At 42.2% G+C, this 27,843-nt stretch overlaps 1 protein-coding gene across 1 annotated transcript; it reads left to right on the top strand.

Moving 5' to 3' along the window:
- The first annotated feature begins 2,819 nt into the window (after nucleotides 1-2,819).
- mfsd14a2 (major facilitator superfamily domain containing 14A2) lies at nucleotides 2,820-27,843 on the top strand. Its single transcript, XM_083782383.1, has 12 exons — nucleotides 2,820-3,074; nucleotides 8,164-8,259; nucleotides 12,054-12,116; nucleotides 12,655-12,782; nucleotides 16,403-16,517; nucleotides 16,619-16,837; nucleotides 17,410-17,523; nucleotides 18,808-18,879; nucleotides 20,676-20,788; nucleotides 23,400-23,497; nucleotides 24,366-24,523; nucleotides 24,840-27,843. The coding sequence occupies exons 1-12, from the start codon at nucleotides 2,991-2,993 to the stop codon at nucleotides 25,050-25,052; spliced, it is 1,473 nt and encodes a 490-aa protein (XP_083638509.1). The 5' UTR covers nucleotides 2,820-2,990; the 3' UTR covers nucleotides 25,053-27,843.

The raw sequence follows: 27,843 nt of genomic DNA, 5'->3' as shown, positions 1-27,843 counted from the left end.
CAACACCAACCATTGACAGCCCACATCCAACCTGATTGTACCAGACGGCCTGAGGGCGAGGTTGCATGCACGCATCCGCCTGGGTGACGGCAGACTGCTGGGTGAGCACTGGCTCTTTGGCATTGGGGGTCAGATCAACATATGGAATGAATTCTGTACTGGCCATATATTGAGCGTCTTGAGTGTATAGGGTTTGATGAGGTCAGATAAACCTATGGAATGAATTCTGTATTGGCCATATATGGAACGTGTCACGAGGCGTGACTGACGGACGGACTAACAGGTTTTGCAGGTTTTCATAGTAAACTGTCGCAATTAAACAGTTAAACGAACGTTACACGGATTTACCATGACCAAACAGGTGCTGATTTCCAATGTTTACAGACATTCAGAATAACAGGCCTGTGTTCTGTTGTTTCATTTTAGGTTTAAAAATAAAAAAGGGAAAAAAGTTATACGTTAGTATCCGGACCTATTGTGGGTGTGGACTTCGTTGACATTAAGGAAATATTTAGACTCTTGAGGACCAGACCCATTGCAAGATGCTGTACTCTGTCGTCAACCCTAAGCCATTCATTGAATAACAAACCATGTACAACCCAGATTCGGCACAAACAAGGGACTAAATTATTTTCGCTCCTATGCCACCAAAATGTGGAACGCCCTACCAACAGTCATTAAGACATGTGAATCCCTTGACTCCTTCAAAACCGCTCTCAAAGGGCACCTACGGATGGCTGCAATTCGAAACTGGCCTCTGTAAAATCTGAATCCCCCCCACCCCCCCACCCCATTTTCCCTCACTGTATATTGTATCTTTTCCCTTTTTTGCTTCCCATATGATGAATTTAGCTACATAGAAATGTCTATTTGTATGTCTCTAAATGTTTGTATGTCTTTAAATGTTTTGATGAATTGAACAATGTGGACCCTGTTGTAAACAAGTGTAATGCTTAATTGGGTCGTCCACTCACAGTTGACAGTCTTTGTATTGAGTTTGTGCTTAAAATGTACTGTAAATTCTACAAACTGTTAATAAATATTTCAATCAATCAATCAATATTTCCCCTGACTTATCATTATTGCCATACGTTTCTGATATATCGATAGATAGATACTTTATTTGTTCTTTCGGAAATTTGTTTTGTGCACAGCAGTCATCAGGAGATATGTATAAAACATATGCAAACAAAAAGATCACACAGTACATAGACAATAAAGAAACAATGCCAACAGAAGGCAACCAGTCATAGTTCCAAGAGGCATCACATCACACTTTATGCACGGAACTGAGACGGGGCCTGCTTGTTCATAAGTCCTATACTTATGGGAACAAACGATCTTGAGGCCCTAGCCTGCAGGGAAGGTACCATATGTACCGTCGCCCTGATGGTAATGGCTGTGTGTGTGTGTGTGTGTGTGAGACGCAACTTGGCCTGTTGTAGCGCCACCATGAGGCTGATTTGAAAACTCTCAAGTGGCATTTCTTCCTCAGCCTATAGTTGGAATAGGCATGCATGGCTTGGGAAGCCGTGGATATGCACGGCTTGGGATACACTGCCATGTCTTCCTTCTCAGAATGCATTTCTTTCATGTGGATTCCAAGGCCCTAGTATACTAGCTTTCCCCTTCCTGAGTGCCCGGGTCTCATACATTGAGGTCATACTTTCAAATCGTACCCCAGCTATTTCGCTGGACACGTTGACGATTTTATGGAGTTTGTTCTTATTAACCAATGATAATGAGCCATACCATGAAACAAAACAAAATGTCAATTCACTCTCCACAAAGGATCGATGAAAAAGTGCCATAACATCCTCGGCTGACCTTTCTTATAGATGGGATGAGTGTTGGAATTCCATGTCAGCTTGGAATCAATCGTTGTACCCAAGTACTTGTATTCCTCCACAATCACTACCCCATACCCACCAATGACGATTTCCTGGTGTGCATGGGCACCAGTCCTAAGGTCCAATATGACCTCCTTTATAGTTTTTTTGATATTCAGCTGAAGGAAGTTACTCCTGCACCAACCGGCAAACTCGTCCACTGTTCTTCGATAGCTTATCTCATCATCCTCAATCAGACCAACAATAGCTGTATCGTCTCAGAATTTAACAATACAGGTGTTGTCAGACTCACTCCTACATCATATCTGTGAAATTCTGTTATTCGTTTACATAAAGTTTATCATGAGTCATGATAAACTTTATGTAAACGAATAACAGAATTTCACATGGTATTGTAAAGTGGTCATGATTCATGACCACTTTACAATACCATGAGATTTGCATTACATTTGCAGGCAGAAGGTAACAGAACACACTGTGCATTTACTGTAAACACAACTGTGTGCTCCATACAAGGAGCTTCCTCTTTGTTCCACCGAACCCGCGATGATGGCCACCAATAACATTAGGGCATCACTAATACAAACATTGTGCTATGCCAATCACACCCACCGTTTCTACTTCCGCCTACTCGTACCGTCCAATCACTGCACTTCCACCTTGCGTGGTCTCTATTTGCAACTGCCGCTCTGATCCGGTGTGTGTAGATCCCACCTAACTGTGTCCGGTCATTTGCACGTACAGGTACATGAAGCAACATCCTATGGCTCTAACGAACATGTTAGACTACTACTGCTCTTTCTTTAGACACCGTTTCCATATCCGCTCTAGACCCAGACCGGATCTGCAACCTGCAAAGCAAATGGACCCCAGTCTAACCAGTAAGGAAGCGATGTGCTGCCGGAGGGGCGGGATTAGCACACGCTGTTCAGGAAGATGGGTCACAGAGTGAGGTGGGGTGGGATGGATGGGGGTAGATCTGTGATCATCATTGCTAGTAGTACTAGCTCGGCTCGCTGCTAGGCTAGCTGGACCTGAATAACGAGGTGGCGACACACACACAACCCGAAGACAACAACAACATATTCTGGGCGAACACAACGATGCCTCTGTGACACCAAGCATGGACATAAGTTAACAATGACGGGGGAGAAGAAGAAGAAGAAGAGGCTGAACCGCAGCATTCTTCTTGCAAAGAAAATTATCATAAAAGATGGAGCCAGTGTGAGTTAAATATTTATTTATCTTCGCTAGCATTGCCAGTACACTCCGTTGTTTGGCTTTGTGTTTGACACAGCTGACGTGCTTTCTTTCCCGAACGTCTGCCCATTGCCCGCGGTTTGTTTTCCAGAACGGATCGTATTGACTTGTTAGCTGGGTGGTTCAGTGACCACATAGCTGGAGCTAAAGAAGCTAGCTTTAGCCTACAAAGATTCCCAGGTTGCGACAGTGATGTCACTGTTGTCACTTGTCACATCTAGCGGAAGTGCTTCCTACTCCTTTTATTATTAGTAGTAGTAGTATTCGTGGGGCTGTTGCATTGTGAGCCGTCAGTCACTTTATACGTAGTGGCGTGACCCATTCGTTATTCGTTAACGATTGAATTATAAATGAACTCTTTTCGCCCGAAGGAAAGGGCAATTCAACAGATGATAGTGAAAATAGCAGATTTACAAGCTGAGACATGTGAGCTTGCCTTGTAGTAGATGCTGTGCTGATATCTGCTATTTTCTAAAAAAAATCGTTAGAGTAGAAGTTGTAACTAACGGATTACACCATACAGTGCACAATTCAATTCAAATGGCTTTATTGGCATGAGAAAACAGACGTGTACATTGCCATAGCAAAAGTGGAACAATGCAATCAAAACAAAATGTATGTACAATTGAAAGTCAGGATATCAAATAAATCAATTTATATACACAGGTCACTCGATGTAGAGAGAGTGCAGGGTGATCAATATTCAATATACACCCAACGATTAGTAGTCTTTAAGGTGGTCGTGTTCGTTTCAACACACTTCCTTTTTGTCACCAGAGTATCCTTTGTGTCCTCGTCCTAGGCTGTAGCCATCGTTAGCGGCCTATCCGTTTACACGTCAGCTCAGTCCAGGCAACGTTAGCGAGCTCATATTAACATTAACATAAAAACAATTTCCTGGAGGACAAAATGCAAATAACCTAACGTTGGATACTAACAAGCACTGCTACTCCCTTTATCTTATCCGTTGGTGTTCAACACCACTTCAAATGTGTTTATTGAAATGTTTTGTTTTATCCATCTAGCAAATTAGGACTGCCGCCGCGTCCACATACAACTAGTATATCTAATCATTATGTAAGTAGTAGATTGATCATCTCACGTTGACTATCCTAGTATGTAAAAGTTGTCATTCGTGGCTTGTAAGTGAAATAGTTTAAAAGTTGGACGCGATGAAACCTTCAAGTCAACACGACATGTAAATAACGTTGAATAAATCAACAAATGCTCTACCTCGGTTTGCTGGTCTAGTGTTCAGATTGAATTGCATCCGTCATGATGTTCTCTCAAAATCACATCGGAAAGTAGTTCCAATTCTTCAGGAAATGATTAGGGGATATATAGAAGGCCTATTGTTAGCAGTTAGGTCTATCAGGTGAGGTGAAGCATGTTTACTATGAACACAATTGTGCTAGTTATGTAAGGCGCTGGTAGTCAAGTTATGTCAAATATGTTATGAATTCAGGCGCTGGAAATTGCCCAATTTCTGACTCGAAAGGTGTTGTACGTGGCAATACAAACACTGATGACAGTCTTTGTGCCTGTAAATATAATTAAACAGTAAACACCTGCTGATGTGATCATTTCAGACAAGGCCTCTATTTAACATTGGTGTTGTTGCTTTCCCGTGGTCATATATAATCCCTGAGTTAGGGCAGCCAAAACCAGTCCTACCTAAACTAGTTTGAATGAGATAGCCCTGCTACCAGATATCAGTTTGAGAGAGTATCCTTGCTAGATAGTAGATTCCAGTTTTGGGAGCCAGAGAGACTTAAGTTTAGCCTTTAATACCATCCACCCACTGCTTTTTAGATTATCCAATGTAATTTTCAGACAGCAGTTGAGTTCATTTAGCATACTCAAGCATAAAACAAATCAATTAATATTTCTTTATAAAGGAAATTGCAACACATGTTGGTTGGTGAGTTCCTCATTGTTCTGTATTTCTTTGGTGAAGCCAGGGGGGCAGTCAGACAGATATTTTGTGAAGCCTGAAACTCCTGAAAATTCATATAATGGCCTGTTGTGGCGCTGTCACTGGACCCAAAAAAAACCATAGCCCCATAGAAGTCCATGTATTTGGGCCCAACTTCACCTAGTGAGTCTGTATTACCTTAATAAACATGGTCATGAATACTTTCTGCTTCCAGTCACTAGTTTAAAGTCTCATTTCTAATGTCATAATATTATTTTTGGAAAATGATGGTCCCATTTATAAAATAAATGACCATAAAGTCGCGTATGTTCTGAGGGGTGTGGCTACCGTTACAGTCTATGATCGGGAGTCCCCACCCACTCGAGTCAAAATAAAAAACCAATGGAGAAGAAGGGGGGAAGTCCCGCCTCGTTGTCTGGGCAGCCAATGGCCAGCTGGGCCCAAACGGAGCCAGCCAATGGCCAGCTGGGCCCAAACGGATCTAGAAAGATGGCGACTTACAGTGCAGGAATAACAGGCTTCATTTTACGTCCATGTTAGACCCGGGGAACGCTTTGTCCATATTTTTTACAGTCTATGGGTGAAGCAGGTACTGTGTAACGGAACCAAAACACGCACGTGGGACATAATCGCTGACATAATTATAGATGTAAAGGAATATAGCGCTGAAGAAGTCCTGACGTCACTCGCTCATCCCCTGGTTCCAAGGGGTTCGCAGAAGAACATGGGGTCATCTTAAAATTGTCTCATATAAGAATTGTGGTCCAAAAATAAACAAACTGTCTCTGCAATATTGTCGGGCAGGTGTCTATCGTTGACATATTGTCATATTTGATACAGTCTGTTTCTAGCGAAAATGTAACTAATTCGGCAGCAGTAACATTATCGTTTTCTCCCAGTTAGTTGATTCTTCATATCCATATGAGTGAAACCGGTGGGATGATTTGTTTATTTTTCAAACACAGTTCTTATATGAGGCGATCTAAGATCCCCATTATGGGGATTACAAAGCAAATAAAAAAGTACACAAACCCGTGGACTTAGCATCCTCTAGCAATGTTGACGTCAGACTTCGGTTCTCTATAGAACAGATGGGTCATCATAAGCAGCCTACTTCCGTGTTCTCAGTCACCGGTTTTGCTGGAGGACACAATGATGTTTATTGCTAGATTTGCTACCATAACAATGCAGCCATCTTCATAGCAAAACAAAGGCATCATGGAGAGGCCCCTGTGGATTGATTATTTCCTCTTCCTTGTTCATCTTGGAAGCACAGTGTTGCTATAAGGGAGGCCCAATGTGATTTGCTATGGGGAACTCCATTGGTAGCTGTTTCCCATCCGTCACACTCACACACTGATACATTTGAAACACACCAAATAGGGAAGTGACAAACCATTTTACAAGCCTATTTTACACTCAATCCGTTTTTCACCTTGCATTGGCTTCTGCCATGGCTTTGCTCGTCACCCCCAATCACACTATCCTATCGATCATCTTACCTTTATAGATTTGTATGGATTGTATTGACTTGTATGGATTTTATTGTGCAGAAAAAAGTGAGTGAATTGACTATCTATCTTGGGGGACTGGGTCACTGGGTTCATAATTAAAGTGAGATGGGGAGAAAAACGAATTGACCCTCTCAAGTCCCACCCGTGGTCACACCCATTGGTTGGTTGCTGTTGCTTGGCTTTGACAAAAATCCTGTCTCCACTACGATTTATAAACGTGTGTTCTTCTGTTGCCTTGTATTGATGTTTTATTTATTCAATTATTATTTTAAACTTTAAACTCTCAGTGAAAAGGAACAATTTGGGTGCAGCATGGTCTGAGCATAGGTTTTTTTTCTCTCTCTCCAAAAACAGGATATTTTTCTACTAGTTTTTAGCAAACTCAACATAAGCAACAGAAAGGAGGCGGAACCAGGGCAGAACAAGGCGAGGAAAGCCTGCTGTTTAGTCAATCAGGGACTAATCAGAAAGCTGGCAAAGGGTTGATTGGGTTGTAGTCATTATAATAGGTTTAAGCCTATATAGGTGGAATAGTTACTAAGCTGTTGTACAGTATCTATCTATAGACACCAAAGCCCAGACAACCTAACTATTTTAAAACGGGTATTTCCCAATAACGTACATTTTTGATTGGCATACTGTTCAAGTACAGCATGTTGCTGAGCCCGACAAGGCTTGTTGAATATAACCCTATTTTCTTGTGACATGTCAGCTTGAATTGTGATTGTGATTATTTTCTGCCAGTGTATAGGCTGTCAGACTCAGTGCATTTAGCTATCTGAACTTGTGTGAACTAATATGAAGTTGTAGTTAAATTATAATAAATTATTGGTCACAGTTTGGATCATTGTCTTAAGATTAAAATGAAATACTTGGCTCGGACGGTTAGCTTAACCGTCTGGGCACCTAAACCATACCAGCTGGACGGCGTGCCGCGGGTTCGACTCCCGAGCCCGACGGCCTTTGCCGCGAGTCAATCCCCATCTCTCTCCCCCTTTCCTGTCTACTGTTCCCTATCAATTAAAGGCATACAAAGCCCCAAAAAACCAATCTTAAAAATAAAAATATATAAACTTTTTTGCTGGGTCTGCAACATTGACTGCAATTCAACCTGAATAAGTTAATAAAAACACTAAACATCCATCACACTAGTACACAAGTTCTGAGATTAAGGGCCGATTCATACTCCTATTTTAGAGCCGAATAAAAATCGGTTCGGCTCTGTAGAGCCTACAATGTGTGACGTCATTTGAGGTTCGGGGTAGCGGGTACCGTCCTAAAGTCGGCTCTTCGTTGCTACTGAGAATTTCTGACGAGCCAAAATCATTTCGGCAATACAGCGCCGAAACAGCGGTAAAATAGGAGTATGAATCGGCCCTTAGTCTTTGTATCTTAATTTTCTTTGTCTCTAATTTAGATAGCAGACCATGATGTTGGGGTGGCTATTGTAATGTAAATGTGATTAGATGCATGCTGTTTGTGAAATTGATTCTAGTTCACCATGTGATCGAATGTCATCTCCATAGCCTCTCAGCTAACCATTCTCTTTGTGTCTCTTTCTTCTCTCTCTCTCTACTCTACTCTATTTCTCTTGTCCCTTCAGCCTCAGGGAATCGGTGAGCCCAGCGTTTACCATGCTGTGGTGGTTATTTTCCTGGAGTTCTTTGCGTGGGGTCTCCTCACCACCCCCATGCTCGCGGTAAGCCAAGTCAAACACAAACACAATTCCTGGCACCTGTTACCCCTATAATGTCATTATAGACCGAAGGTTTACAAATAATAGTGAAAATAGCAGATCTACATGTTCAAAGTGTGTCAAGTTGCGAAACGTTAGCTTGTAGATTAGCTCTTTCCACCATACTACATTGTATAAAATTGGGCGTCAGTGGTTTACTAGTAGTGAGTGACATCGCATTTATTCTGTATTCAGGCACCTGTTCTTTACTGTGAGCTTGCCCACAAAGTGGCATTTCCCAAACTTTCCATTGACACGAAAAAGACCCACCACCCTCCATGAATAATTGAATCGCTAATCAAATGGCATAGGGCCTGCATGACACACGTGTTTTGTTTGTGAATTATTGTATGTGTGCGTGTGTGTATAGTGGCAGTCCTTTTCCCCAACAATAATGGACTAAGAAATATGAAAGGGCATCAAACGGCACATTGTCTGACCACTGGCTCTTTGTTGAGAGGCTTATCGGGTAGAGAGAAAGAGGGAGGTCAGTCGTTTGTTGGTCAGACCACGGCACAGATGTATGCTAGGCAACGACTGAACACACTCACCTCACAGCAAATGGTTGACACAGATGTGTGTCTTTATAGGTTTCTGTTTTTCTCCCCTTAGTATTACTAATATAATATAAGATAAGGGAAAGGGGAGTGCACTCACATCCAAGTGCCCAGGTAAAGGGACAAACATCAATACATGAAATGAAATTAAAAAAAATAACACTAGCCACTGTTAATGGCTAGTGTATAACTATCAATTAACAGTGGAGCTTATTTTGCCAATTTGCAGACCTTACTTTAATATTTTTATTTCATAAGATAAGACCTTTATTCATCACATTGGGGAAATTCAGGCACCAAAGACGGAACAACAGATTACAGGACAGGGGAAAGAAGTACAGTAGATTCAGCATGTTGGAGAAACATCACAGTCGGACACTTCTCGTTCACTCTCTGCACGATTTGAGCCTGCTATTACATTGTCATTCTTGAATTGCATGAAGCCCGTCAGGCTTCTATCCCATATCAGTTGGTTGTGGTTTGGCAATCTAAGAATTTAAGCTTATTTTCATATGCATTTTGCACTTGATATCATCACCATCGGCTAAATGTAATGTTAATCTCAAGTATACCAACACTGTTACTTTGGATGGAGCTCTTTATCATAAGCAAATTAACATCTGTGAGCCACATCACATTGTGCAGCCTATTTATAAATTAGTAGTGGTGTATGTGTGCAGTGGTTTTGTGTTAATTGCTAAGGCTTGCTGCCTTTTTAAATCCAAGGGCGACGAAGGCGGGATTTGCATTTCGGCTAATCGGAGAGCGACAGAGTAGCCTTGTGTATTAGTCTCGTCCCTCTCTGTTTTTTTCTGCAATGTCCCGCCCTATATTTGCATACTGGGCCCTGGGCCTTGTTGGTTATAGCCTGGTTCTAGACGAATCTGGTTGGCTCTAATGGCTCGTCACCACTTCGGTCGTGAAGTCCTCCCACAATTGAGGGGCCAGAATTAATCTGCCTGGGGCAATGCATTGCAAAGGCAGATGAAGGCTGGCTACAGGCGGCTAGCGCCGGAGTGCTTCACTGCTCCCAATAAGTCGGACACTTCATTGGTATCCAGCACAATATCCTACCACATTCGCAATCTGAACAGTGGGTATCAGAATCCCACGACACAGAGGAGTCACTAGCCAGCTTATTGCACAAACCCAAAACAACCCAGATTGTTTAACATTTAGATTTTAGGGCATTTGTTGACACTTTTCACTTCACCCAGTGTGATTTGAAATGAGTGTCCTGCGTAAGGACTAAGGACCAATGCAGAGCCTGCTGCAATGATCCAGCCTGGATTTCCTCTGTGTAGTGTTATGAAAGCCGCCGTACCACCTGTTTGTGGTTCAAATGTGTTTGGTGGGATATTGAGCAAGAGGTTTATATTCCTACACCGGTGTCAATGACATCTCTGCACGCTCATACCTCAGACTTTGAACTGAACAGCAAATTGATTTATGCATATGAATGTCCTGCGTTCTGAACTTTAAAACAACCAACCTTTCATTTGTTCCATTTGACTGGACAGCAACATTTTAGACTAAACAGCCTACAAGTTGCTTATCTTTAATTCTTAAAATTTTATCCCACGATTTTGTAACCCAGTTTTCTTTTCACCCAGTGCCAATTATCTAATGTAATCCTGGGCGCTACACTTCCTCTGCCAACCTGGGGGGGCAGCGGACTGACCTCATGCCTCCTTCTATGCATGAGCAGTCCAAGCTGCTTCTTTTCACCTGACAGAGGGGAATTTCCCCGGCCGGCCGTAGCGAGTGGAAGGGACACGTTATTCCGACCAGTTCCTTTCCCCTCCATCAGGCGCCCCGGCTGGCCAGGGGAGGTAGTTTTAGAGACCAGGATTACGGCATGTTTTTGTGAGGGTATCTACCCTAGGGGACACAGGGAGAACATGCAAACTCCACACAGAAAGGCCCTATCGCCAACCCCCGCCTCGGGTATGGGCACTGATGACGCGGAGGAGGGAACACGCCGCCAGTGCCCACAGTGTCCCCAGCGGAAATCGAACCCAGGACCTTCTAGCTGTGAGGCGACAGCACTACCAACTGTGCCACCGTGCCCCTTACAAGTTGCTTATCTGTCCCGGTGGCTGATGGGGAAAGACAAACATTTATCCGCATTGGCTGCTGTTGGTAATTTTCCACTCTTGAGTGCAATCAGCTGCCTGTGAGTGATTATGAAAGGTCATGAGTGTGAAGGATGTTCTCCACCATGGCTTTCATAGAAGCTATCGGGGGGGAAATGAGCAGGTCACAGAGAGAGACTGAACAGACAACATCCTAAAAGACCACAGGATGGTGGATATCTTTCACGTCAAACTTCCAATGCTATTTTAATGTGTATTGTTGTTGTTCTTCATTGAGCTGCTGACCCAGTGCTCTCCACGACACACCCCTGGTAAAGTGGCATAACTGTCTGGGCAGAGTTCCAGCAGATGTGGTATATAGAAACGGATTCATTGTAACCATCTATAGCAGAACAGGGCACGGAGAGGATAAACGAGTACCAGTGATTGATTTTGGACATTGCTTTAACAAATTGATGACATGGCCTCAGTGGCCTGGCAACTGAGGGGGAAGGGTGGGCTATATGTATGTCTTTAAGAGGTCTGTATGTGTGCCTGAGTGTGACGGTATTTACATGTTTTGGAGAAAGTCCATTGAATCATTAGATAAAAATGTAACCATGATAGTGAATGAAGACTGAAGCCTCACCCACTCGCACCCTCAAATTTTAACATTGACATTGACCTTCGCACTCAAGTCCTGCCAATGAACCAATTAAAAAAAACGTGGTTACACGTATAGTGTAGAATAGAATTTTTTTGATTTTTTAGTGTTTAAAAAAAATAATATATAAAGCCACATAGAGAACTGCAGAATAGTATCAATACAGTAATATGATCTGTTCTCAGCAAGTAAGTTCTCTGAAATATGTTGTGTGTAAACCATATTTATATATTGTTTTGCAAAATTGCTGTAAGATTTAATCTCTGCCGCAACACGGGTAGATTTGTGTACATTATGGTCAGACTTGGCAGGCTGTCCGGCTGTGGCCGTCCGGCTGCCTTTATCAACGTTGCAGAGTGAAATGATCCTGCTGTAGGTCATTGTGGGACAGGTGTTGTGGCCTGTGTAAGGACACAAATGCCTTCATGATGTGGCGTTAACTGGTGTTTTTTTGTTCCCCAGACTTTACACCAAACGTTCCCCCAGCACACATTCCTGATGAATGGGCTCATTCACGGAGTCAAGGTAAGCGATAACGCTGTAACACACAACCCATGTGGTCTCCTATGTTGGATGGTTGTGAACTTGGAACTCAGTAGATCTTGTGGTGTGACTTCCTCCTCTCCTCAGTTAGTTTTGTTTTCCCTGAGTTTCACAACTGTAATTTAGCTAGGGTGTGGAAACCATTTCTCAGTGAGTCGACATAAGTTAGCCTAAGGTTTACAGCCCGGTGAAACTATACATTCCGTATGTAGTTAATTAACTCTCAAGTTATCTATTTACAGTGCTCTGTCCACTTCTTCATTTTGAAGAACTGAAGCTAACGACACATCAGTGCATCACATTGTTAGCTTGTTAGCATTGTTATTTTCTGTGAGCGTAACCATCACGTGACAAAGTATAAATTCGGTTTAGCTCCCTTTCTCCATGGTCTTCTCTTTGTCTCTCACACACATTCCGTATTCTCTCTCCCACTCTTTCCATGTGACTATAATTGTTTCCCTCTAAAACACTTTGTGGCGCTCATCCTGTCTCTCTCTCTCTCTCTCTCTCCCTCCCTCAGGGCCTATTATCATTTCTCAGTGCTCCTCTGATTGGAGCATTGTCAGATGTATGGGGACGCAAGTCCTTCCTGCTGCTAACAGTGTTCTTCACATGTGCACCCATCCCACTGATGAAGATCAGCCCATGGTGAGCCCCCCCCCCCCCCCCACACACACACACACACACACACACAAAACACCATTCACCACATCAGCTGCACTCAACTAAAGTCACACACGGGAGGGATTAAGCTCATCTATGGTTGGGTTCAGTGTGGTCCTTTTCTGTGGTTCTATCATCTCTAGAACATAACTCCTTCACTCAAGGAACATTTAAGGCATAGTTAGAGCCATATGAAATCCGTTTAATTTTTTCCCAAATTCTGTTTTTTCCATTTTAATATTTCTGAATTCTGTATTTTGCTTTTTATGCAATTTTCTTTTACCGGAAATGGAAATAAGCTGGGGGCCCTAGATCACCGATTGCCAATGTTTTGTTTGACAAATATAGTGTCAGACATTTTAAAGTTTCCAAACCAATTTGATAAACTTAGTGGATAACATTTAAACAAACGGCAAGGGAAAAAAACATGTTTTGATGGATAAATGCAAAAGATGTATTCATATATTATTGTAACTGTAACTGTAAAACTTTGTTTTAAAGCCACGTCACACACAGCATTTCCTGCCATATCACCATGGTACGATATGATACTATTATTGGCAAGGCATACGATACAATTATTGCCATTATCGATTAATTGAAAACAAACACACAGTCACACACACACACACACACACACACACACACACACACACACCTGACTAGTTGAGTCACTGCTGACCATTTTTACTCTCTCAGACCTATAAGATAACACTCAGGATTTGTGTTTGAGAATGTTGACTAACTAAGCACTAAGCACACCTGCGTGTCACATTAGCTCACGTTTAGCAACAATGCAGCACACTTCGGCCGCCAGGATCACACACCACGGCCCACGGCCAGCCTTCCGGGACCTCATGAAAACACACCCTCCGATCCCCACCAATGTGCACGCCAGGCATGCCGCGCAAACTTGGCGTGTAATACCCACATTTAATACATTTACCCCAAAACACACAACTAGCCCTGCCAACATGTTGGGAAGGACACAGCTTAATGTAGGGGTCACCGATTGCTGTGCACCATCCCCCTCATGTTCTAACCACCCATTGCGGCTACACCACACACACTAACCTACACAATTCTCCACCCGCAACACAGAGACCTTATTGGCTAGCCCGCTCACATGCCGCACACCGTGACGGCACAACACAGCAACAGACAACGTAAACAACAACGACATGCTTACTGCGTATGTGCACGTTCCCGCGTGTGGCTAAAAAGCTCGCTCCTCCGTCTTCACTTGATTTCTGAACAAACCTGACCACTGAATGTTCCATTTTCTCCCGAAAATTGAATTTCAGCCCAGATTAGGGCCAATTCCGCAATATTCTGCGTTTTATTCCAATTCCATTTTTATTGGTCATTGGTCATTTCCGCGATTCCGTCCGTGATTCCGTTAACACGGATTTCATATGGCTCTAGTAGGCATGTAACGATACACTCAACTCACGATACGATACGTATCACGATATGAGGTTCACGATACGATTTTTCAACACAATGATTTTCCAGACACAATGATTTATCTTCCCCCCAAAGCTTTTTTCACAATTTTTATTGAACTACATTGCAAAGATAATTGCCTTCCTTGATGTATTAATGAGCATCAATAACGACCATCACCTGGGCACAGTCACACACATATACAGCTCCCCTCTCCAGGCCTCTACTGTCTCATTTCTCTCCAAAATCATGTGAATATGATGGAATATGATTACAGCTGACATTTCTTATCACACACTAGCCCCCCCCCCCCCCCCCCTTTTGTTTTAAGTTTTTTTATTTTTTATTTTATTTTATTTTAATAAATCGATATATATATATATATATCGCGATATACGATATATCGTTACATGCCTAGGCTCTAGGCATAGTTATCAAGGCACGCAGGACCTTTCTTGTGGACCCTGAAGGACAATTATATAATTCCAATGTGTTTATTAAAAAAAAGGATGGTTTGTTTTTATATTACTAGTCCTTACCCGTTCTGAATATATGAACAGCAAATGATGTTCAGTGTGGGTAATGTGTTGTAATAGATCACATTACTGATAGGGGGGAACGGGGAATTGTTTACAGATGGTCTTGGGAAGTTAGGTTGGGCACAAAAGTAGGCTAATTAGTAGGCTACTGTAGTTTCTTTTGCAAGAAAATGCTGCAGTACAATCATAAGTATACCATTGATAGCTTGGTATTGTGGCTGCTTTGGAGAGGTTATCCTTTAAGATGAATAATCAGTTGGATAAATATGATTTGAAGTGGAACGTGTACTGCGCCCTGGGTGCGGTTGGATTATTATTTCATATAAATGGGTGATGTAAAAACAATATCTGTACAGTAAATATTTACTGTACAATATCTGTACAGTAAATCTGTCAGTAAAATGTAGCCTAGCCGGATTCTGGGAGCGTGCAGATTTTTTTTGGCATGGAGAGATGTGTGCTAATAGTGTGGCTCGGTCGGAGATAGACCACGGACAAATAAACGGGTTTTTATTCACTAATAAATTCATTATTAATCTTATTGAAAAAATGGCTTCGTTAAGACCTCCATATTAGTATGGTCAATGCCTGTGTGAAGCGGGAGCGATTGGTGCAGGCAATGTGGAGATAAGGCGGTGTTTCTGACATTCAGACATTGTTAGAATTATAGTATGATATGCTGCACCCATATTTCTGTCATTGAACATGGTTTTTAACAAGACATTTAAGCAAATACATGCCAATGAAGTTTTAACAAGGGTGATTTGAGGGGCCGGTCACACTAATTTGCGCAGTGCTGCTGGTCACCTGCAGCTGCTGCGTGCCAATTCACAGTGTAAGCTACAGCCTGTCAGTGAAAATAAAATAATAAAAGCAAGGTTTGTGGGTACTAAAAAGGTTGTGAGAAATCACATCCAATATAAACACCTCTATAAACCAGGTTACTGTATATCGTACTGCCCAGTGCCCACCCGTTCTGTAAATCGGCCTTTTTAAGAAATCACCCAGCGTTTGAGGTCTGTGAGAACATGGAGAATGCAAAGTCAACTGTGGTTACATCCATCCATTGCTCCGTTCAACTGTCATTTTGTGGTTGAACGGAAGTGGTCCGGAGGTGTTCAGTTGCGACGTGTGCTGGAGGAGTGACACACGTGCAATTGAAGTGATTTGACCTACTTTTGTGCACTGGCTTGAAGCAGCTGTCTAGATTCCATAATATTTGACCAAATGTCGGTAAATGTAATCCTTGATGAGTAATCCAAACACTATTGTCTGGTATAGGTTTTTTGATTCATGCAAAAATATTAATTCAGATCATAGATTTATTGCAAAATATGGGGTGTAAACTGTACTGGTTTTTCACATTTTGTAAAGGTTTTGTTGATAGTCCTTTGGCCCCCGGCCTCAATATCTTTTCATTTTTAAAATTGGCTAATTTAATTGAATACCCCTGATTTAAGAAGAGAGAGAATTCAATTAGCAGTTGCTATAAAAGCACAGTAGTCATACTATACTGCAGCTAGGGCTGTTTGTACAAGATCCTGTATCGCTACTCTGATTAGGTCACATTTTGCTAGCAGTGTTACTGTCGTGATATCTGACTTTCCTTTTGTCCTCCAGGTGGTACTTTGCAGTCATCTCCATGTCCGGTGTCTTCGCCGTCACCTTCTCTGTGATCTTTGCCTACGTGGCAGACATCACGCAGGAGCATGAGAGGAGCACAGCGTATGGTCTGGTAAGAACAAGCTGCCATCAGAGATATGGCTACCATTGTCTCCAGCTGAATGTTTGACAGAACATTTCCATTGTTTGTTTTTGTTTGTCCCGGGCATCCAGGTGTCTGCTACCTTCGCGGCTAGTCTGGTGACCAGCCCAGCCATCGGCGCCTACCTGTCGGCAACGTACGGCGACACCCTGGTGGTGATCCTGGCCACAATCATCGCCCTGCTGGACATCTGCTTCATCCTGGTCGCTGTGCCGGAGTCACTCCCCGAGAAGATGAGGCCAGCCTCCTGGGGAGCGCCCATCTCCTGGGAGCAGGCTGACCCCTTCGCTGTGAGCAGCTCTTCTACAATACATTTGAAAATCTGAAAATCACTTGCCACGGGCAGGAATGTACTAGAATGTCTTGGTATAAATTAAACATTGATGACCCATGTTATAATGTAATTTATATGCAAATCACTTATTTATGAAAATCACTTGCAGAGGACAGGACATGTACAGAAAATGTCTTGATATAAAAGAATGATGGCTATGCAAACCACTTATGCAAACCACTTAATTTGACAGTGTGTCAAATGTAGACTTTATGATGTAGTTGTCGCTTTTAATTACTTTTACTACTTTTACTTTAAAGTATATTTGGCTCCATATAGTTAAATATATGTGAGGCCAGTGTTGTTTGTGCCATTACCAAATTGCACAGCACCATCATCTAATATCTCTAGGATACTCTGTCTAGCTGGAGCGATTTCATGACGTTTCTTTGTGAGGCAATCAATAATGGCCTCTTTTACATTTGCGCTACTTTAGCATGCCAAAGTAATTAATGCTGTTTCACACTGAAAGACATCAACCAGTGGCTTAAGTCGTGTCTGTCCTGTGTCGGTTTGTTTGTGTTTCAGTCTCTGCGTAAGGTGGGCCAGGACTCTACTGTGCTCCTCATCTGTATCACAGTGTTCCTCTCCTACCTCCCAGAGGCAGGCCAGTACTCCAGCTTCTTCCTCTATCTCAGACAGGTAACGTTGCCTTCCTCCTTGCCGCCCACACGTAGTCTCTTCACCCTCCATCACTGCGGTTGACAATAAAGGCCAACCTCTTGAGTCAGACGCTGTTTTTGTTGTGTGGCCTGCCTTCATATCTCATCTACTGTTTTATTTATTTTTTACTTGGGTTGTGTTAAGACCGTTTCTATATGTTTGTTTGTGGCTCCATACTTGGCTATCGCTGTATTTATCTCTTTCGGAAAGACCCATTTTGCTGTTGACTGTATACCGAATGGATTGTTTGTCAACAGCAACAATACGTGTTTTCAGTCACCACATGCCATACCTGCTGCTACTACAATACCAGAACGATTCTTATGTTTCTGGATGCTGTGCTGAATTTCTAAGAATAATAATCACGAGGGATTCATAGGTGTATAGCTTGACGTGATAGGCCCTGGGCTCTGCCATCTTTGCCGAAATAGCTGCTGGAAAAAAACAGATTTCTGTACACCACCAGGCACGAAAAGTTGCCGACCACACACTTTTCCCCCGTACCCGTGCTATTACGAGATTGGATCAGCAGGTCTTGTATTTCAGAACGTGAATAAGTAGAACAATTTAAATGGGTGGATCAGCAAAAAAAGAATAATACACATTTTCACAGCAGGAAAAAGCCAAATGCATTTCAAACTGCAGCGTCCGGAAAATAACCTGCTTCAGATGCTAATCCCCGGTTTCTGTCGTCTAGAGGGAGGTGGCTGCCTCAGAATAAACTGACATACTCTTCACTCCAAACTGCCTGGATGTTAAGGGTTGTTGCATTTGAGTAAACACGGCCTTTTCCATGTGTAACTATGTCAAAACTAGTTGGACAGGTCTGACACACAAACGCACAGCCACATAATTCCCTGCTGCATAATTTTGTAGAATTGTCACTTATGGAGCATTGGGGATATAGCATTTCCTACCACGCCCACCTGCTCTCTTTATCCCAAGTACTTTGTTGTCTATCCCTCGCTCCTCATTTGTTGTCATGAATAAACTCGCTTCACAACACCTTTGCCCTACTACCGTATGAAAGCAGATAAAGGGAGGGGGTGAGTGTACTTGACCTGGATACAACATGTTTTTTTGTTTTTCTTCAAGGATGTTGTAAGAAAGCAGAGGGCTACAAACACTCAAACGACACCAATGACACACCTCTCGTGTTTTTAGGAATGTGCTTGCATTATGGGAGATTATATTCTGCTTGAGATATGTGCCTGTTTCTGTTGCAAGGTGGCCTAACCTGAATGTGGTTTCTCTCACCTTCAGGTCATACACTTCACATCGGAGACGGTGGCTGCATTTATCGCAGTGGTGGGACTGCTCTCCATAGTGGCACAGGTATGAGAACAGACCACTTCCTTTGCCTCTCACCAGCAATGTGTTCTGTAGACTGCTGAGACCAAATGTCAGAAAAATATACCACACAATGGCTTTGCACACATTACCGTATAGTAGTGTTTTCCATCATGTACGTGACACCACCCCATCACACACCCTATACACTCACAGGAGAGCGTGTGCTAGGGCTAAACGATATAATTATCAGCCCACTCAACCCCTCTTTCCTTGCATAGAAGGGCTGCCACAAAGGCCGCATAGCAAACGGAAGGTCCCAGGTTCAATAGAGGGTATGCGCATGCATGGAGTGAATAGCAAAGTGAGTTTAATGTCGTTTAACATGGTTTAATGCAGTCAGAAATGACTTTTCTGTTTGGATGTATGGGCCGGTCAGGCCAGAAAGTAGTTTTTTGCCACTCTACGCATATAACGTCCGGGTGTGATGATGATGTCACACGCATACCCTCTATTCCCAGCCGCAGATATAATAATGTGTTGAGGTGTCACTGTCCACGAGCATTCTATAGGAGTGACTAAGCAGCCATCACCATGGGTAAAGCTGAAGCTGCATTTGCACGGGGACACAAATATTTCCTCTGTAGTAAGAGCTACAGAGGAACAATTCCTAGTCTGTTCATTATGTCATAATAATTAATCCTGTGCTTCTGAAGTGTCAGCAAAAAGGGATATTATAGCGTGGCTCAACTTCCAAGTACTTATTACCGTAATTTCCGGACTATAAGCCGCACCTGAATATAAGCCGCACCAGCTAAACTTAGGGAAAAAACCAAATGTGTGCATATACAAGCCGCACTGGACTAGTAAGCCGCATAGAGGCCATAGAGATAGATTTAGGAGGTCCCCTAGTGGCCGTTAGCTGTATAAATCCATAGATTAGCCGCACCGTTGTATAGGCCGCAGGGTTTAAAGCATGGGGGAAAAGTAGCGGCTTATAGTCCGGAAATTACGGTATATGCTGAAACCATGCATCATTCTTGACTGCTTGGAGCTGTAATTGTTTTGCCATAAATCCCCTCAAAGAAATATTTATGGAGTTAACATTTTATGTCCAATAGCCAGCGTGTGAAATGTAAATCATTGACTATTTACTGTAGATGCGTAGTAGCCTATATTTTAGTTGTAACTAAACAATTCTTAAATAAATATATTATGAGATCCAAGATTAGGTCCAGTCATAGACGGACAGAGAGAACCTTCTTCTATCTAGATTGCTCACCGTTAAGAAGCCACCATTGTTCTTGTGACATTGTAATAGCGTGGTGCTAAGCTAAGGGGTGAGTTGTCTAGAAGAGTGTTCGTCTCATCTGTCTGTACTGTATGTCTGTTCATCCCACTGTTTCTGGTCTCTAAAGCCAGGAAGCATTTTAAGTTTGTGTGAGTCAACAGTCTGGCGCCAGTGGCTCGAGAGACCACTCATCTAACATTTTGTGACTCACATTTTGAAATCAAATTTTGTGATTTCATAATCTCACATCCATCACCCTGCTGAACTTCACGTGGGCAAGACCCACGTCATCAATATAACATCATTAACATTACCCCATCTTGTACTTTTTTCAGCCATAGGAGAATGTGCGTTTTTAACGATTATGCATGCAGAATCTCTCTTTTTTTTTTTTACGGCATATAGTTAGTTTGCTCTCAATGCTGCCAGGGAATGTGCATTAACACATTGCTTCTAGCGCCTGTGAACAGTGATTTCCCTCTGCATTGGCTTCTCACTATTTGAAGAAAACCCAAGTGGTAACCATGGAAATTGTGTTGTGTTCTTTCAGACGGTTGTTCTGGGGATCTTGATGCGTTCCATAGGGAATAAGAACACTATCCTACTTGGCCTTGGCTTCCAGATCCTTCAGCTGGCCTGGTATGGGTTTGGCTCCCAGCCCTGGTCAGTAACAAACACTGCTTCTTATTCTTACATATACACACACCTTCCTCTACATTCATTAATGGTCAGTCACTGCTGCACAATTGCCCTCAGTACTTGAAATATTCTGCATTTCCAGTAACACTTCTCACAACAATGGATTTATGCCACTGGATAAACCTGTGTATTGAAACGTTCCCTGTATCGTTTGGAATTGGATTGTTACTTACACCCTTGTAAGTACAATATATATTGAGGAGATTGTGCTGCATTTACAGAGATTTATTTAGCGTTGACTGAGTGAGTGCAACCATTTATTTGATACACAGAAATATAGCTCAAGTGAAAATGTATTCATCCAGTGGTGTCTCACAGGCGGTGTTGGGCAAGTTATTCAGGAAGATTAATACGTTGCTTAATAGTTACTTATTTCTCCTTTAAAAATAATTACCGGTATATTACATTATGTGGTATCAAGAATAATAAGTGATGTTGCAAATCCAATCTCCACTGAAAAAGTGATGTACAATTGTACATACATTCTGTTTAGCCGGCTCCTTTTAGAACTGAATCCACTTTATTGGAACGATAATTGGAAGTCACAAATCAGCGTGTCAGCAAGTGCATAACTGTACACATTAATATAGGCTATATAAAAATCAACAGCCTCCTGTTTATTAGTCCTCTCTTGTAGGACTATAGTCCTATACTATAGTCCTACTAGACCCCAGGAAATTACATCTGGCCACAAAAGATCACAGGATCTACTGAATGTGAAGGGGGGTACTATAGGGGGCTGCCATACAATATTGTAGGCTCAACATGTCAGTTTTAGATCCTGTGATCTTTTGTGGTCAGATGTAATTTCCTGGGGTCTAGTAGGACTATAGTAAATGTTCGAATGCCCCCGCCCCCCTGTAAAAAATAGCTAAAACGAAGAAAAATTTACACTCATCTTTTACTTTCTCTAATAACATCCTAAAACATGTTTTTCTTTTGCTAATTACATGCCTTAGCAGAATAATATATCCAAATTCTTTGAACATTCTACTTTTGATACATTGAAGATTCAACATTGCCATTTCAATGAGACATTGATTGGAATTTCTTTGATGTGAGCTCAGGAGACACAACAACAATACAAACACAACACAACAGTATAAGAATATAATTTGGAAACAATTACTGGCTCCAGCACTGAAATCATCCTCCACTTCTTTTTAAGAGAACTTTAAACGCGCACAAGGGACCGACCGATTATCGGCAACGGACGATTATCGGTTTCGATATTCATAATTTGTATTAATATCTGTATTGGTGCAAAAATATAATAATCGCAAACATGGTGCAACAGCCACTCTCATTGAAAAATGTGTGTGTGTGTGTGCGTGTGTGTGTGTGTGTGTGTGTGTGTGTGTGTGTGTGTGTGTGTGTGTGTGTGTGTGTGTGTGTGTGTGTGTGTGCGTGTGCGTGCGTGCGTGCGTGCGTGCGTGCGTGCGTGCGTGTGCGTGCGTGCGCCAGTAAGCCAGTGTTTTGAGACATATTGCCTTTTATTGCTATAAAATACAAATTCTACATGCAAAACAGTGGCCAGTGGTTACAATGGTGGCGCCAGTGATCTTGAAAGTGGCAAATGTCAGTGGTGGAGTAAAAACAACAAGGTCACATGGCTTTGGCGAGTTTGAGCAGATCTCAACATGTTATGCTGCAATGCATTGTGGGCTTGTAGATCACCTATTTTGATAAATATTGAAAAAATAAAGTATTTTCCCAGATTATTTTTCTTTTTTAAATGTTCAAACAAAGCTTTGAATTTTTTTGGGGTCAGCCCTACTGTAAACACAGCCTGCAGTTCATACAGTACCATGTTGCATATGCTGCTACAGTATATGTTTGCTCATAATATCGGCTATCGGGCTCTTTTGATCTCCACAGTCTCTACTAATCGGTAATCAGCCTAAAGACCATATCGGTAGATCACTAGAACACACACAACCTCTCTCTCGCCCTCAATACCTCATCAAATTGTTAATGTACTGCCCTAACTAACCACCAGAGGGCAGAAAATCCAAATGAAAAGCACTGCCAATGACAAATGTAAAGTATATGAAAACAATTATCAACTACAGTGTTACAATGATAATGTTGCAATGTAATTTTCTTGGGGACAATTGCAATCAGTTAGTTTTGAATGAAATGCCTTAAAATGTCATAACATTCTTTGGTAAAACATCAGCTATAGCCTGCGGGAAGAAATCAACCCAGCTGCCCAATTCAAACTTAGTTTCAGTATCATGTCTCAGGAAGCGTTCATTTGTCAGCCTTTGTCAGTGGCAGGTGTTAGTCAGTCAACAGGTGTTTTCACTTGAGAGAAAGCAGCTCTTAACTAGATAAGTTCCATAGATGTGAATTGTGAACCATGATATTGGAGTTCTGTTCGGACTTGTTCAATAATCAGGATAGAAGCCTACATTGAGCTTCTGTGACTGTGTTATTTTGAGACCTGTTTCTTTATGGTGCTTGATATGGAAAAACACCAATAACCTCATTACCTCAGTAAGCATGCTGCTATTGTTGTACATCTGTATGCAAAGCTCTTACTGTATGTTCTGACTGAGTATTGTTTGTACAGGATGATATGGGCGGCCGGATCAGTAGCGGCCATGTCCAGCATCACCTTCCCAGCCATCAGCGCCATCGTGTCCCGCAATGCTGACCCAGACCAGCAGGGTGAGCTCCTCAGCCACGTGTATCTCAGGTTTCTCAGCCCTGGGTTGAAAAGACAAACCTGTTCGGTGTCTGACTAGAGCCTTAGACACAGGGTTTCCACGGTCATTTCCTGGAAAAGTTTTGAAATTGGGTTACATATCCTGGAAAGGTTTTGAAATGTAATTGGAAATAATGTGTGGGTACCCTGTAGACACACTCACCCATCAGTAGTACCATCACACTCGCCAATCTCATTCTCTATAAAGCCTCATTTAATGTGGTGTTTTTAACCTGAACTAAAATCAAACAGTCTTTGTGTGTGTAATGTGTGGTTTTAGATTTTAGCAGTGAGCCTAAATCAGTCTCTGATGTCATGGACACTGGGCTCACTTACTTCCTGGACTACATCAAGGACTATTTCAAAAGGACGGGAAGCGAAGACCGTACGGTGGACTGAGACTCCCATGTTGCTCCCTGGAAGGAAAGAAACATGCGCAGTTAAGACCAGGAAGTTGTACATGACAAATCATAGATATGGCACAAATTGGCGTGACGTCTCACGTCATTGCATTTTACCTTTTATATTAACGTTTTAACAGCAAGTGGATAAGTAAGTCCCAGCATGGATCATCACCAAAGCATTGTGGGAATTGTAGTCCAGGAAGTAAGTGAGCCCAGTGTCCATGATATCAGAGACACTAGGCTCACTGCTAAAATCTAAAATATCTAAAACCACAAATTACACACAAAGACCCCCAGGAAAGTGTTCTAAATCTTCTAAACATCATTAACATTTTTTTTAGCAAAAAGGGTGAAATGTCCCTTTTATATCCAGCAGCACATGTGATCTGACAAGGTTGTTTGCATGTCTCATATCTTCTCTCTGCAGGTGTGGTTCAGGGCATGATAACAGGGATCCGGGGGCTGTGTAACGGCTTGGGTCCGGCGCTGTACGGCTTCGTCTTCTACCTGTTCCATGTCGAGCTGACTGACACGGACGGCTCCGAAAAAGGTGGCAAAGCCAACATGGCCAACCCCACCGACGAGGTGAGCACCGAGAAAACTATGATTCTTCACCGATTCATTTATAGAACTGGTGCTGATATTGTATGCGTAGTTCTCTTTCATTAGATTCAGTAATCATTCATCACGCGCGCACTCTATTAGTGACTACACTAAGCAACAAGAAATTATGTTGCACATAAAATGCAAGTGACATTTTGGGGAATGATTGTCTTTTCATTATAATGCACACATCAAGTAAAGTTGCATTCTTCCAGAAACCCTTTACTGTACTCTGACTGAACCGAATAGACATACAGTACTACCATGACACCACTATGAACTTTTCATCCACTTCCAGAGTTCCATCATTCCCGGCCCCCCCTTTCTGTTCGGAGCGTGCTCAGTGCTGCTGTCCCTGCTGGTGGCCCTGTTCATCCCAGAGCACACGGGGCCCGGCGCGCGGCCTGGAGCCTACAAGAAGCACAGTAACGGAGCACAGACCCACTCCCACAGTCCTCAAGGCAGCGGGGCCGAAGGCAAGGAGCCACTACTGGAGGACAGCAGTGTATAACCCCAGCCTCGGTGGGGGGGCGGGCCACCCACTCACCTCACACACACCTCAGAGCATTGGACAGATGCACACATAATACCACATATGCACACTCATGCCTCAGGCACACCACGTGGCCCCTGTGTGGATGTGAGATGTCCACAGCACAACATGTCTTTTCCTTGTGCAGCCCAATTTTAAAGCAGGGTGGTGTGAAAACTTTGTAATGGCCCTTTGGGGAGGAGGGGGCTAGTTTGATGAGTTTATTTGGGACTGCTGTGGGAAGGGTGTGTGTGTGTGTGTGTGTGTGTGTGTGTGTGTGTGTGTGTGTGTTTGTGTGTGAGAGAGAGGGAGAGTGTGTGAGAGAGGAGTTACTTTGACTGTGCTGGACTCTCACCCTCCGTTTCTATGAGGCGGCAACAGGGTGGAGCATTAAACAGCTTCTCGGCTCCTGTGCAGAAACACACAACAACAATGAAGCACACCGATAAAAGTGACTTGCTAGAGTGTGTGTGGGTGATGTTATCATAATTGTTACTAAAATCCCTGTGTGAGTCTTCTTACTCCTCCGTAGCCCGTTAAGTGACGATCATGTCCTTGTTTGTCCAACGAGAGTGTAGCCAACAGTCGAGCATGTGTCTAATGGTCCATTCCTCAAGCTAACTTCTGTTGTGATGCTTGTCGTTGTGACTAAGGCTTTGTATGAAGCCTCACTTATACTCTGTCGTGTTGCACCGGCACTCGCTTGAATAACCTGCTTTTCAAGCGACATGCCACGAGTATAAATTAGGCTTAAGTGTTCGAGAAGGGGAACCGCAGGTCTTCGCTTGCAGCGTACCAACGGAGGGGGAAAAACAACTGTATGCCTACAAGAACGGCCTCCTCAAGTCCGTGTTGGAGAGGCTCTTCTATATCTAGAATTGGTTTAGTTGAGCCAATTCTGAAACAAAGACCTCCTTTTCTTTTTTAATGGAGGGACTTTAGTCTACTTGAACAATTCTAAAGACCACAGATTTAGACATAACGCACTTCCAACGGACCGAGAAGTGTGCCAGAGAGAGAGAGAGAGAGAGGGAGACCACTTTATTAGCCGCGACCGTTTTCAATGTTTACCTGCCATTCTTAAGGTTAGCAGTACAGTTTGGGTTGTATATTTTCCTCTGTTCAGACTGAAGGCTAGTTGTGATTCAAATTTGTATTCGAAAAACAAATGTTGCCTTGAAGTGACTTCAAATATATATTGATTGATATATATATTGATATTGATATATATATATATTGATATTATGCAACCTGTATGAAGACTGAGGTCTGAGTGGGCCATGTAATCCTTTGCTATTGCTCCCATCGGAGCATCAACATACATTTGATTCAATTTCCCCCTTCATATTAGTCAGTTTTTTATGACATTTCTAAGTTTAAACAAAGGCTGGCAGAATCATACTGTAGTTTTTGTTTCTTGTTAAAGTTTCTGGAAAACCCTTAAGCTATAGTTTATCAATTTTGGCACTGACTTTGAATACAGTGTCTTTGGAAAAAAAAATATCATTCGATATCGTGTGCTGCTTCAGTACAAAATCTAAACGGTAATAAACGTGATGTGGTATGATTAAAGCAAACGCTGCACATGGTATTTGGGCCGACAGTAAAAATGGATTTCCCTGAATCCCTTGACATTTAGGCTCCCTTGTAAGTGATTACTATTGGTCAGCTTGACATTTCTGACGCAATGTCAATCCGTGATGGCAGAACATTTTAAAATACTGTAGCTACCGGAATATTTTTGCTGTTGTAATTTTGAGTGATTGATTTTTTTGTAAATGCCTCAAGTGCATTGAAATAACCAAATCACACCCTGGCGTGAATTAGCTAATAGTGGGTTTCATGCTGTATAATGTCTATCTAAACTGCAATGTATTTTTCACTCATTATTTTGTGCCAAATTTTATTTTGGTTTGCTTTTTCATACATTTGTTTTTGTGAGTGTTGGTGCTTGTGAAGCTGCTTTGGATTTATTTGTGTTTCTTTGGTCAGTTTCTCCTGTCTTAATTACTTTGAAGTTTGAACACATTTATTTCTTTTCTTTTTTCTTTTTTTTTTAAATTGCTTTTTAACTTCCATTCATTTGTAGGATTATTTTCAACATTGTGGCTATTTTGGGGGGATTATCAAATTTCCAATCTTTTGTTTCCAGTAATTTACACCGGCATTTCAGTGTGTTACAATTTCATGATGTTTTCCTTTTCATAACGGGTATCATTGAATGTTTCAAGCTGTACATGCTGACATATGTAGGAAACATACAATGCTATAAACCACACAATGCCTGCCATAGCATTTTTATCATTTTGGAGGGATTGACATTAGATAATGAGGCCAACATTGACTTTGACTTATGTTCTCAGTCTTTTTGTATTTACGCATATATTGGACCAACACATAAGCAAACCCATGCATTCAGATAAACAAATTGGTAAGATTCTGCACCAGCCCTGTGTGCACACACAGGTTCCCAAGCAGATGACTGTAAATGTACAAAATCACCTGTACATTCAGAAAATGTATATATGTATTGCTCAAGGAGATGGCCACTTATAGGTCTGTTTGGTTGTATGGTGCAATTAAATATTTCTCAAGACTTAACCTGCTAGCCACTCCTATTTTTAGTACAATGTGGTTTGTGGCCTGAGCCCCTCTCTGTGTGCCTAAAATTAGCCAAGAACTGAATATGGCAACATGAGTAAATGGTGGATATTATGTAAATATGGGAAACTAATGACAAACTATTTATTAAAGGTTTATTGTACATTGA

The sequence above is a fragment of the Protomyctophum parallelum genome (assembly GCF_964188405.1).
Source record: "Protomyctophum parallelum genome assembly, chromosome: 14".
Lineage (NCBI taxonomy): Eukaryota > Metazoa > Chordata > Actinopteri > Myctophiformes > Myctophidae > Protomyctophum > Protomyctophum parallelum.
The sequence above is the reverse complement of the archived record's forward strand: the minus strand, read 5'-3'. Positions and strand labels throughout refer to the sequence as shown.

What these genes read in the sequence shown, in the direction of transcription:
- mfsd14a2 (XM_083782383.1), top strand. Translation starts at nt 2,991, where the DNA reads ATGACGGGGGAGAAGAAGAAGAAGAAGAGGCTGAACCGCAGCATTCTT. An exon ending in TCATAAAAGATGGAGCCAGT is followed by an intron (nt 3,075 to 8,163) that starts GTGAGTTAAATA and finishes TTGTCCCTTCAG; the next exon opens with CCTCAGGGAATCGGTGAGCC. An exon ending in AGCAGGCTGACCCCTTCGCT is followed by an intron (nt 16,838 to 17,409) that starts GTGAGCAGCTCT and finishes TTTGTGTTTCAG; the next exon opens with TCTCTGCGTAAGGTGGGCCA.